Source organism: Limulus polyphemus, unplaced genomic scaffold (genome assembly GCF_000517525.1).
Source record: "Limulus polyphemus unplaced genomic scaffold, Limulus_polyphemus-2.1.2 Scaffold2379, whole genome shotgun sequence".
Classification (NCBI taxonomy): Eukaryota; Metazoa; Arthropoda; class Merostomata; order Xiphosura; family Limulidae; genus Limulus; species Limulus polyphemus.
Window position 1 is genome coordinate 161,076 of NW_013667989.1, and position 11,748 is coordinate 172,823.

The window sequence follows — 11,748 nt, forward strand, 5'->3', positions numbered from 1 at the left end:
GGGACTGAAAGAATCCCACCGTGTGTGTTGTCCTGTAAAGGTAGATTTTCTGTATGTACTAGTGAGAAAACGAATGTCATCTTTTTCAACTAAAATCTCAAGGAATGGTAAAGAGTTATGTTGTTCCTAAATGTTTGCCTGCAGTTTTCCTCAGATTGTGAGTCGAGCATCCTAACCACCTGGCCATGCCGGGCCACTACCGTGTATCTTGATATTAAAAATACCAATGAATATCAGCAGCTTACACCTAAAAATCGCCAATCATAACCCTAAAAAATTAAAGCGCCCTTCAAAAAATTCTCTATCCACGCCTGACTGTGAAGAAAACTTGAAACTGATTTCTAATTTGTCTTATGTAAAAACTTATCAGGTTAGTTGTCGTTAATAGCCTTCCTGAAATAATATTAATTTGATGATAGCTTGGTAGATCTAAAGCCTGATGGCCACCTTATTTGCTTGTATTATGAACAAATGTGAGTAGGCCCACTAGAAGTCTTCAGCTCCAGGCCTGGTAGACCCGTAATCCGGCCCTGGTTTAACAGTTTAAATTTTAATGTTTAATTTTAGATGTGTAACAAAGTATTGTTTATTGAACATGCGATGTTTAGATACAAACGATTTACATGAAAATATTTTTGATAACGAAGTTTAATAAGAAGTTAAAGGTGAAAAAGCATGAAATATTCATGTTGAAGATAAAAATGCAGGTGTACTTTTCCTTGGGCATACTCACAAGGATAACTTCTGATCAAACACTGGATTGTTAGAACCCTTCACTATAGAAGTTTTCCATGATGTTTGCTGACCCTCCTCAGGATAAATTGACACCTAGTGTCGGTAACATAAAAAACAACCACATTAATTTCAAAACTTGGAATTAAGTTGTTGATATTGTTGTTTTTTAGAATAAAGTGTAAGGAATGATAAATATAGGATTATAATTTTTCTATTGATAACATAAATAACAAAAGTATTTAATAAATACATAATAATATTTTTCTTGGTATAAAAACAAATAAAAGAGTTTCATTTTTTAACTGAATAAATACTAAAATAACATGCATGAATTATTTTAATTTAGTACGCATTACACAGAGGGTTGAGCACATTATATTAAAACTGTTTTGAATATGCAAATCAGCAAATGCGAGAAACATGATCTATATAAATTCACAGTAAAACCCATGTATCAGAACTACATTTTGACAATATTTGGCATTATATGGCTTATGGAAAGCAGCAGGAAGGAAGAGTGTGCTTTCTATGTCACAGGCTTACATAACAGTGCTCACAAATTAAAGATATATTCAGCTGTTATGTGTTTAATACAAAAGCCATAATATTCTTCATGGTCCCATTCTTATATAGATCAAACAGGTGTGAGATGTTCTAAAATAAAACTGTGAAATTGTAGCAAGATCTTTGTATATACCAGCTTCTACAAATGGAGCTCATACCTTGACGTAAGCATTCACTTGCCGATATCTATGAGACAAATAGGCCGCCCTCATTACTGAAATAAAAGTTTGAAATACTTAAAAGATGTTATCAATTACAATAATAAATTCATACAGAAAAATAAAATAATATCTTCAACATTTTGAATAATTAAAATAACAATGCAAATAAGCTAAATGTATTTCGTAAAAAAAAAAGAAATTTAATACATTTCCTGCACTGTTTTTAACTTTGGGTTGAAACCAAAATATCCCCAAGCTATTACCATGGGTGTACTGTTACAAAAGGGTAACATAGCACTGCTTCTGCATTTGAAATTGGAGCTGAGTCCCAACAATAGTTAGGGCGAGACCTTGGCAAAAAAAAAGGATGCTGCCTTATATGTAAAAGACTTATCAATATTACTAATTCACTTGTTCTATAGTTTTCGTTTCTATAATTAATATATTGTATAATATCTATTTGCCAAGAACATAATGCTTATTTAAATCTTATGTTTGGCTTTATAAGTTAATATACTTATTTTTTCACACATACTGCTTTAATTTATCCATTATTTGAACGAGGCAAATATTATAGCATAGCCAATAATGTACTGTACATACATTTACAATCATGTGTCCTGAAAGGATTTTATCATACCTAATGTTTCGTTTTTAAAAATAAATATGGAATGAGACATTTAGTACAGCTGATTGTATTTTTAAGTATGAATTTAGTACACATTTAATGCACTGATTATAGTTTTTGCTTCTATGTCTAATTTGCATGACATAGTTTTGCATTTCCTGACATTCTCTGTGTAAAATGCTTATCACTAATTCATTTCTATAATTAATATATTGTATAACTTCTATTTGGCCTATAAAGGATGCTTATTTAAATCTCTAAATAATATACAATAATTTCATACTTAGCTTTATAAGTTGATTTGTTCCATTAAAGTTGAAAAGATCTACATAAATAGTTATGTTTACCTATTACTATTCTTACCTTTCTATAGACATTTTCCCAAATCTTTGTCTAGAGCTTATTTCTTGCTAGTTTTGAACTTTATGCATATAGACTCGATGAGTAATATTCTTACCATTTCAAGAAACGACCGTTTAATACAGATAGGTCACGCCTTCAATCCTTTTTTCTGACATATTCCAGTAAGATTATAAGCATTAGGTCTTGCCATACTTTTTGACAGGAATGGAATGAACATATTCATTCCAGGGTACCCAGAAAAACAATGAATAGGAGACTGACCAAACAAGGTTATTTTGAAAGAAGGGATATCTGTAAACTGATATTAATCAGAATTCACTGCCAGCACCATGTTACTTGAGTAAGCATGCCAACTTACAGTTAGGACACTGGCGACATGTCACCTTTTTCAGATGAACTCGGTTTCCGGCTTGTTAAAGCTGATGGTATGATTGTTGTTCATCATTTGCTTGGATGAGGGAAGAATGTCTGTCCCACATGGAACACATAGGAGGTGGTGCAGTACATATTTGGGCAGCTATTCATCATGGTGGAAAAACTGCTCTTTATGCACTCCAGGGAAACATCAATGACACTTCCTACAGGCATATAGCTTTCCAAGATCTATACATAGTCTATCTTCTTCAGGGTGTATTTGTTTAGACACATAAAGAAATATTATTCTCTATTTTACATAGAGAAGATCAGGAAATGCAAAAATAGGTCATGTAAATTAGATAATGAAACAAAAACTATAACCAGTACATTAAATGTGTACTAAATCGATATTTAAAACACAATCAGCTACACTAACTGTCTCATTCCATATTTATTTAAAACAAAACATTAGGTATGATAAAATCCTTTCAGGACAGATAATTTTAAATGTATATTTAGTACATAATTGGCTATGCTATAATATTTGCCTCCTTTAAATAATCGATAAATTAAGATAGTATGTGTGAAACAAATACATACATAGAAATGGAAACTATATAGCAAGTGAATTAGTAATATTGATAAATGTTTTACATATAAAGTGTCAGAAAATGCAAAATGTATCTCATGCAAGTTAAATATAGAAGCCATAAATATAGAGCTAATGAATTAGTGAAGTGTTTTACATAAAGCAATGGGTAATTGTAAAAGTATGTAAGGTAAATTATTGTCAATAATATTTGCCTCATTCAAATAATAGATAAATTTATGCGTGAGAAAAACTGATATATGTAATACATTATGTTATAATAGTTGTCTCATGGATAAATTGAAATAGTATGTATGATAAAAACGTTTTTACATGACATTTTTAATACAGATTATCAGCAATGTTATAATAGTTGTTTCATTGAAATAATGGATAAATGAAGATAGTGTGAGTGATAAAAACTGACTTACATAATACCCTATGTTATAACAGCTGTCTCTTAAAATAATGGCTTTACTTGTAACTTTTTAGGACATATAATTATATCTAGACTACAATGTTGATGACGTAATCACATGTTGAAACACCCTACAAGTTACACGATCCACCTTTGTAAAATGTATGCAGTTAAATATATAAATGGAAACTATAAACATATATTGAGACAAGTTGAAATATGTACACAGTCCTATGGAAGTATTGTCCCACTATCCACCATCCAAGTTTGTAAAATGCACACAAAATGCCTAGTAAGATCATCCGCCTATATAACCTTAGTAATACCATCTGTCTGTAGAACCTTAGTAACTGTCCGCCTATAAAACATTAGTAACACCGTCTGCCTGTAGTAACAGGCCCTCAGGTATCGAACTGTGATGTCACCAGTCCCTAAGACAGCAGCGCCCTCTGATGCCACTTCGTGGAACTATGATGTAATCCCTCTCATAATACAGTAATGCCCTTTAGTGTGTATTACATAACAGTTATGTAACCCTCTGATGCCTATTACATATTGATTGTGTAACCCTCAGGTGTGAGCATAATTTGCATATTACATATTGATTATGTAACCCTCAGGTGTGAGCATAATTTGCATATTACATAATATTTACGTAACCTCCAAGCGGCATCCTTTGATATCCATTCACCTGGTGATTCCTCACTGGGGCGGTATCCTTTTGCCGCCAGGGTCTCTCCCTAATTATTCCTGACACTTCAAAAACTAAAATATGTATCGTAAAAAAGTTATTCAATTTACACCTGATATTAAGTCTCTTACATAACCAAGCACTTAACCGAAAGTCGCTCTTTGTTTAGCTATTCATGTTAGCAGGATAGGAGGTATTCTAGGCATTGTAAAAATCAAGGTTGTGCATATTATAGTGCAGCTAGAAAGACAATAAATTGATAAGATATGTGATTTCAAAACTTGTTTTAATGTTAATGTCTTTTTTTTTACCCTGCTGCTTAATTTAGAGGATGATGAGTCGCGTTTTTTCTCGCGCTACTACATTGCCTTCCAAAAGTATTCATACCCTGCAAATTTTCCACAGTTTGTTGTCGTCTGAGCTTCAATCTCGAAACTTTCAAATGGGACTTTATATTTAGAATCTACACAATCTACTCCAACTGAGAAAGCTAAAAAACGTTGATATTATGTACGTTCGATTTTCAAAGAAAGTTAGAATATTTTCATTTGAATAAGTATTCAACCCTTTTGCTAAGGTAATCTTAAATCAATTCAGGTGCAAAAGATCAGTTTGAAAGGTCACAAAATTAATGTAATGGTCGCTGTCTGTGTGTAATCAAAGTGATTTAACTTGTCTTAATAGTAAATGCAACTGTTCAATCCACAACTCACATAATAATATGACAAACCAACCATGAAGACCAAGGAGCTTTTCAAACAAGTCAGGGATAAAGTGGTAGAGAAGCACAGATCAGGAGAAGGTTACAAGAAAACTTCAAAGTCGCTGATTATCCTTTTGAGTGTGGTGAAGTCCATTATTAAGAAGTGGAATGTGCTTCACACCGCCCAATTTCTACCCATATCAGGCTAGCCTTCCAAACTAAGCAGCTGAGCAAGCAGGAAACTGGTTAGTGACTTTGAAAGATTTGCAAAGTTCAATTTCTGAGATGGGGGTCAGTTTTCATACATCAACAATATCACGGTCCCTACACAAAGCTGGCCTGTATGGGCGAGTGGCAAGAAAGAATACATTACTGAAAAAGAATCATCTTAAATCTCGTATGGAGTTTCTGAAACCACTCCAGGACATTCATTTTTTTCTTCATTGTCCTGCTAAAATGTGAATTTTGGACCCAGTTTTAGATTCTTGGCTGACTCAAGCAGGTTTTTCCTCTAGGATTCGCCTGTACTTTGCACTGTCCATTTCCCCCTCAATCTTAACAAGCTTCCCAGTCTCTGCCGATAAGAAGCATCCCCATAACATGATGCTGCCGCCACCATGCTTGGCAGTTGGGTTGGTGTTGACTGAGTGATGTGCTGTGTTGGGCTTGCGCCAGACGTATGACTTTGAATTTAAACAAAAAAGCTCAATTTTGTCTCGTCTGACCACAAAACCTTCTGTCACATGTCTGCAGTATCATTTACATGCTTTGCGCGAAATTCAAAAACAAACAAACAAACAATACTCATAAATCGATCATAAATGTGGTATTTGAAAAAAAAATACAAAGCGGTCCAAGAAAAATGGCTTATATAGGTAAAAAGATTTTTTAGAGTATTAGTCCTTAATATTTGTGTTATTTTTTCTATCATGTATTCTTGTATGTAAATTATCAGTGATGTCGTCACAGAGATGGTGTCAAACTTTTTTTTATTATCATCAGTAAGCAGTTACAAAGAAAATATTTTCCACTGGGACTATTGATAACTTATTTAAAGTTTCGATTACAACTAGTGACTGTTGCCCTCCAGCTTTAACCTTCCACTGAAACTGTTGATAGCACCTCTTCAACCACCCAACTTCTGACGAGTGTCCCCCGCTCTTAATCCCTCTGCTGGAACTATTAACAACTGTCCGTCATAGTTAACCTTTCTATTAGAACAATTAAAGAATTAATTTGTCTTCTGTTGGGATTGTTAAATGGTGACAACCGTTTTTAATCATGTCGTTCATCTTGAACCTTTCCAATTAAAATATCAACAGCTTTTATCCATCCTGAACCTCTCTGTTGGAACTAGTGTTCAATGTACTCTATATCTGATAGAACCAATCGTTCCAGTAAAACTACAGACTAATGTTAAATAGTTAACTAAATCTATAGGTGTCTCTGTTCACCCTCTCCGTGTATACCTTGAATAACATATAACTGACTTTGATAACAGTACAGTTTATCTAACCTTACTAAGCCGAATATCTGAAATTGAGCACATACCAATAGCAAAACGGTTGTTATGGTTACAGAAACAGTTCCTTTAAAATCCGCATGGTTGTGAATGAGTTTTTAAGCATATGTATACATTCACACAAAAGCTGTCGTTAACATTCTCTCCAGCTGGCCCCCCAGTGGCACAGCGGTATGTCTGCGGACTTACAACGCTAGAATCCGGGCTTCGACACCCGTGGTGGGCAGAGAACAGATACCCCATTGTGTAGCTTTGTGCTTAATTACAAACAAACAAACTCTCCAGCTGAGAAAGGGTAAGAGCAGCTAGGAGCTAGAAAGAAAGTGACCGGAAACACTCACTAAATACCTAGAAGGGTTTGTCATCTTGTAATTACTCAGTTTTAATGTAAGTATTAGAAACAATTTATCAGTACTTCCTGAAAGACTTTAACTATTATTCAAAAACCACTGGCATAACTTACTAGCACGAGGGTACGCGATCCTCTTGCTTTCTTAAGTAAGGGGGGATTGTCGACCATTATATTTGAATAGTAATAGCCACTGGTGTATTACTAAATGTTACAGTGCCGAAGCCTTGCCAAAATTTGTGAAACGTGTGACGTCACCATAAGGGTAAATATCTTAAAGGCTATTTAAATTTTTAAGTCAATTTAAATAAAAATATATTAACATTAATTACTCGAGAAGACTTAACATTAAAGCCAAATTGAATAAGCAAATACAGTGCCTTGCAAAAGTATTCACCCCTTACTAATAATATCACATTTTGATGAAATACAAATAATGTAAACAATTGTTTTTAATGAACTTGTTTTTATTCAAAACTTCCGTGATCAAATTAACTGTTATATGTGAAGGAGGTTGAATGTCAGCAAAACCTGCAAAGAAAAGATATAAATTTAAGTTTGCTGATTGCATAAGTATTCGGCCGCCTAAGTCAGTACTTGGTGGAAACACCTATAGCAGCAATTACTGCTGTGACTCTTTTTGGATAGGTACAATGGAATGGTGTGATGTTTTCCTGGCAAAATTGCTCCAATTCTGACAAGTTCGCCGAGGATCGTTGATGGACTACAATCTTCAAGTATTGCCATACATTTTATATTGGATTTAAAAGTCAGAACTCTGACTGGCAAAGCTACACGAGGGCTATCTGCGCTAGCCGTCCCTAATTTAGCAGTGTAAGACTAGAGGGAAGGCAGCTAGTCATCACCACCCACCGCCAACTCTTGGGCTACTCTTTTACCAACGAATAGTGGGATTCACCGTCACATTATAATGCCCCCACAGCTGAAAGGGCGAGCATGTTTGGTGGAACGGGGATTCGAACCCGCGACCCTTAGATTGCGAGTTGAGCGCCCTAACCACCTGGCCATGTCAGGCCTTTTGTGAGAGATCCAATCACATATCAGAACGTTTCCTGTTTAATGTCCAGGTGTCGCTAACTATGCATGTGTGTACGATATATCACATGTTTGATGCAGTTTTAGTTTGCACAAACTTATAAAGCTTTATATATCTAAAGGAATTTATATTCAAATGTGTGAAATATTGAAAAAACAAACACAAATTCGACAACATAATTGTAAAGTAAATTCATATACATAAGAATTATGGCTAAAAGTCGCATCAATGTCATGCTTCAGTTAAAATTTTACGTCTTCACATCTCGAGAGAAAGTCTTATTAACTTGCATTCTACATACACATTAAACACACATCTAAATCACATCACTCTATGAAAAAAAATACCCAATTTACACCTGGTTGTTTAACTTACTTTAAATGTCATCAGCCCAACATGTGTGAAAAATAACAAGTCCAAAGAAACAAATTGAAAAACAATTTGTCGTAATAGTTTCCAGTGTTTTGCAAGTTATCTTAAGCATATGTACTCACAAAATCACTAAAAACACAGGAGAACTGATACACTACTGCTGATTGCCGTCTGTTGTCCCTACAGTTAAACTCTTTAATCATTTACTATATTTAAAATTTACGAACTTTGAAGTTGAAAAGGTAATATTAATATAATGTTATTATATACTCGGCAGCTGTAAATTACTATGAAGTACAGGACTTTAAGATTATTTGAAAAACTGGTGCAAATGCTTGATTGGACAGCAGTTGTCAACATCCAGGACACCAAGGGAACTGAAACTTATGATACAATGTTCATGTGCATAACATAATCGAACATGAACACTTATAATTTAGTATCTTCACATTCAGTTCATCTTAAATCTAAATATAACAAAATAGCTGAGTATGAGGAGACATTTTCAATCATGTGTGTTATTCAAGAGTGAGAAATTAATTTCTCTACAAATATTGATATCCTCCGTAATACAACAAAATATCTGTATTTCTGATGGCTCCAGGAATGTTCAACTTGGAATTGCAATTTCCTGATTTAATAACGATTTACAATGATCACGTTCACATATACAGTACATTCAATCTTTTTTTATTAGGCAGGCTTTAGCATTGTCTAGGTAGGGATGGCTCGGATTTTTCATCGAAAAGTCATCCCTACATTTACTTCCTTTTCTGAAAAGTTTGTTCTTTACTTGTATATATTTACGCTCTCTATATTAGTGACCATTATTTTTCAACCCGCACGTGTGACTTTATTAAAATCATTCACAATACTACTAATAATTGTCTTAAAAACTCATTTTTTAAATTAAATTTTATATACCATAAAAGAGCGTTTCTTAGGAAATAATCCGTGATCCAAAAGGTGGCATGGGAGAGGTCCAGAGGCTAGCTATCTCACACTTTAAATTCTTCTGAATGTGTAACATTTGATTTGGAGCCCCACAACTCGTTGATTATTTACCAATTAGTAAAATGCTCTTTGGTAGATAACCTTTAGGCCATACTGTAGAGGTGGCTGAAACAAAATTAAATTATATATATATTGTAATAAACCTTATTATGTTACAAATTTAATCATGTTTAAGTCATTTCTAGTTTTCATACGTGGATCCAAGTTTTTAGTTCTGCTTGTAAATGCTTCTTCAACTTGCCATAATACGAGGTAGTTGACAAATTAACAGTTTTTAAAATTAGCTTTTTTGTAACATCTCAACCAACAATTGGTACAGTTATCAACGCTATTTTCAAGTTTTGAACAACTCGAGTTTCAAGATCTACGTATCTACATGTGCCGATGTTTCAGTTTATCAACGTTATATTTTAAGATCTGTGCAAGAACTCAGCTAACAGATGTTCCCGCATATAAAAGCTATCTTCAAGTTTTGTACACCAAAAAACTTTTCAAGTTTAAACATGTGTAAGCTTTGTTTATCGTATTACTTTCTAATCCCGTTTTTCAATTGTTGATATTTATACTTATGAACTTTGTTAACGGTTAATAAAGTTTTTAATCTTCTGCATATTTTGCCGTTTCAGTTGTTTAACTTTGTTAACAGTTAATAAAGTTTTAATCTTCTGCATATTTTACCGTTTCAATTGTTGATACTTATATACATGAACTTTGTTAACAGTTAATAAAGTTCTTTAATATTCTGCATATTTTGCCGTTTCAGTTGTTTAACTTTGTTAACGGTTAATAAAGTTTTTAATCTTCTGCATATTTTACCGTTTCAATTGTTGATATTTATACCTATGAACTTTGTTAACAGTGAGTAAAGTTCTTTAATCTTCTGCATTTTTTTAGCAGAGCCAAAAGAAATTTTTAATTGATATTTAAACTATTTTCTCTAAACAAATGCTGATCTATCACTAAGTATAAATTAGGGATGATAAAAAAGTCTCATAATTAGTAATTGTAATCAAACAAACTGTTTTCTAATCTGAACCTACGTATTTCCAATAATTACCCATCGTTATAAAACAATTATCTATACCCACACAAAGAAAATATATGTTTTAAAGAGGGGGGGGGGGTAGGACAGGGGTATATAAATCCCGACTCTCGCATTTTTACTCATATACCGCACTCAGCCATTTACCAAGCATCTATATTTAAGAGGCACACTAACCCGCCAACCCCCCCTTCCCCTATCACATTTTAATAAACGTAACGTTCCATAGTCTTATAACAAGTTTGTTTGATGGGCATAATAAACGATCAGAAGATCAACTGCTATTTATAAAAATACGTTTAAGCACAGATCCTTTAGTATAGAGCATTACAATTTCAAGTATTTGGTTAAACTGTCATATAAAACAATACCTAAACACGTAATATAACGACTGTTATTTGAAAGTTGTGTGTGTTAATAATGTATTGGATATACGTTTTTATACTTTCAGTTCTTGTAAGTAATCATATTATGATAAAAAATCAACGCAACAGTTTTCATGTACTGAACACAGATATGTTTGGAGTCTTATTGTTTAGCCCTCCAGTGGCACAGCGGTATGTCTGCGGACTTACAATGCTAGAATCCGGGTTTCGATACCCGTGGTGGGAGAAAGCCCATTATGTTGCTCTGTGCTTAACTTCAAACAAACAAACAAACAAAACTTATTGTTTAAGAAAGGTTTATTTTATTTACTAATCTCAGTAGCTCCCCCCCCCCCCCCAATGGCACAGCGGTATGTCTGCGGACTTACAATGCTAGAAACCGGGTTTCAATACCCGTGGTGAGCAAAGCACAGATAGCCTATTGTGTAGCTTTGTGCTTAACTACAACCAAACTAAACCCTAATTTCAGTGAAATCTTACAGGACGGCTACTTACACAGTCGGGGATAATGGACGTTTCGACTTTGTCACAAAGTCATCATCAGAAGAAACAGAAAGTCTTAACTCTAGAACATGAAACTTCAAGACTTATATTTAAAGTTAAATCTTAAGTTCATGCAACTAATATGAATGAAGAACGACAAAGTTTTGTTTCATTTTATGTAATACTAATATCTGAGTAATGTTCATTAAAAGTAATTACCTATATAAATAAAAATAGTAAATAAATCATCATATAGTAGGACTTTCAAATTCGATGACGAGGAACCCACTTTGAGACTAATAATGGCTGGAGAC

General features: G+C 33.7%; 1 protein-coding gene across 1 annotated transcript in view; it reads right to left on the minus strand.

Moving 5' to 3' along the window:
• Positions 1-713: 713 nt before the first annotated feature.
• LOC106466785 overlaps positions 714-11,748 on the minus strand; it is a 14,946-nt gene continuing 3,911 nt past the window's right edge. The window contains exons 3-4 of the mRNA XM_013927088.2: positions 1,458-1,513; positions 714-828 (exon numbers count right to left, since the gene is read on the minus strand). Coding sequence (XP_013782542.1) covers positions 730-828; positions 1,458-1,513 — 155 coding nt within the window. The 3' untranslated portion in view covers positions 714-729. The remainder of the gene's footprint in view (positions 829-1,457; positions 1,514-11,748) is intronic.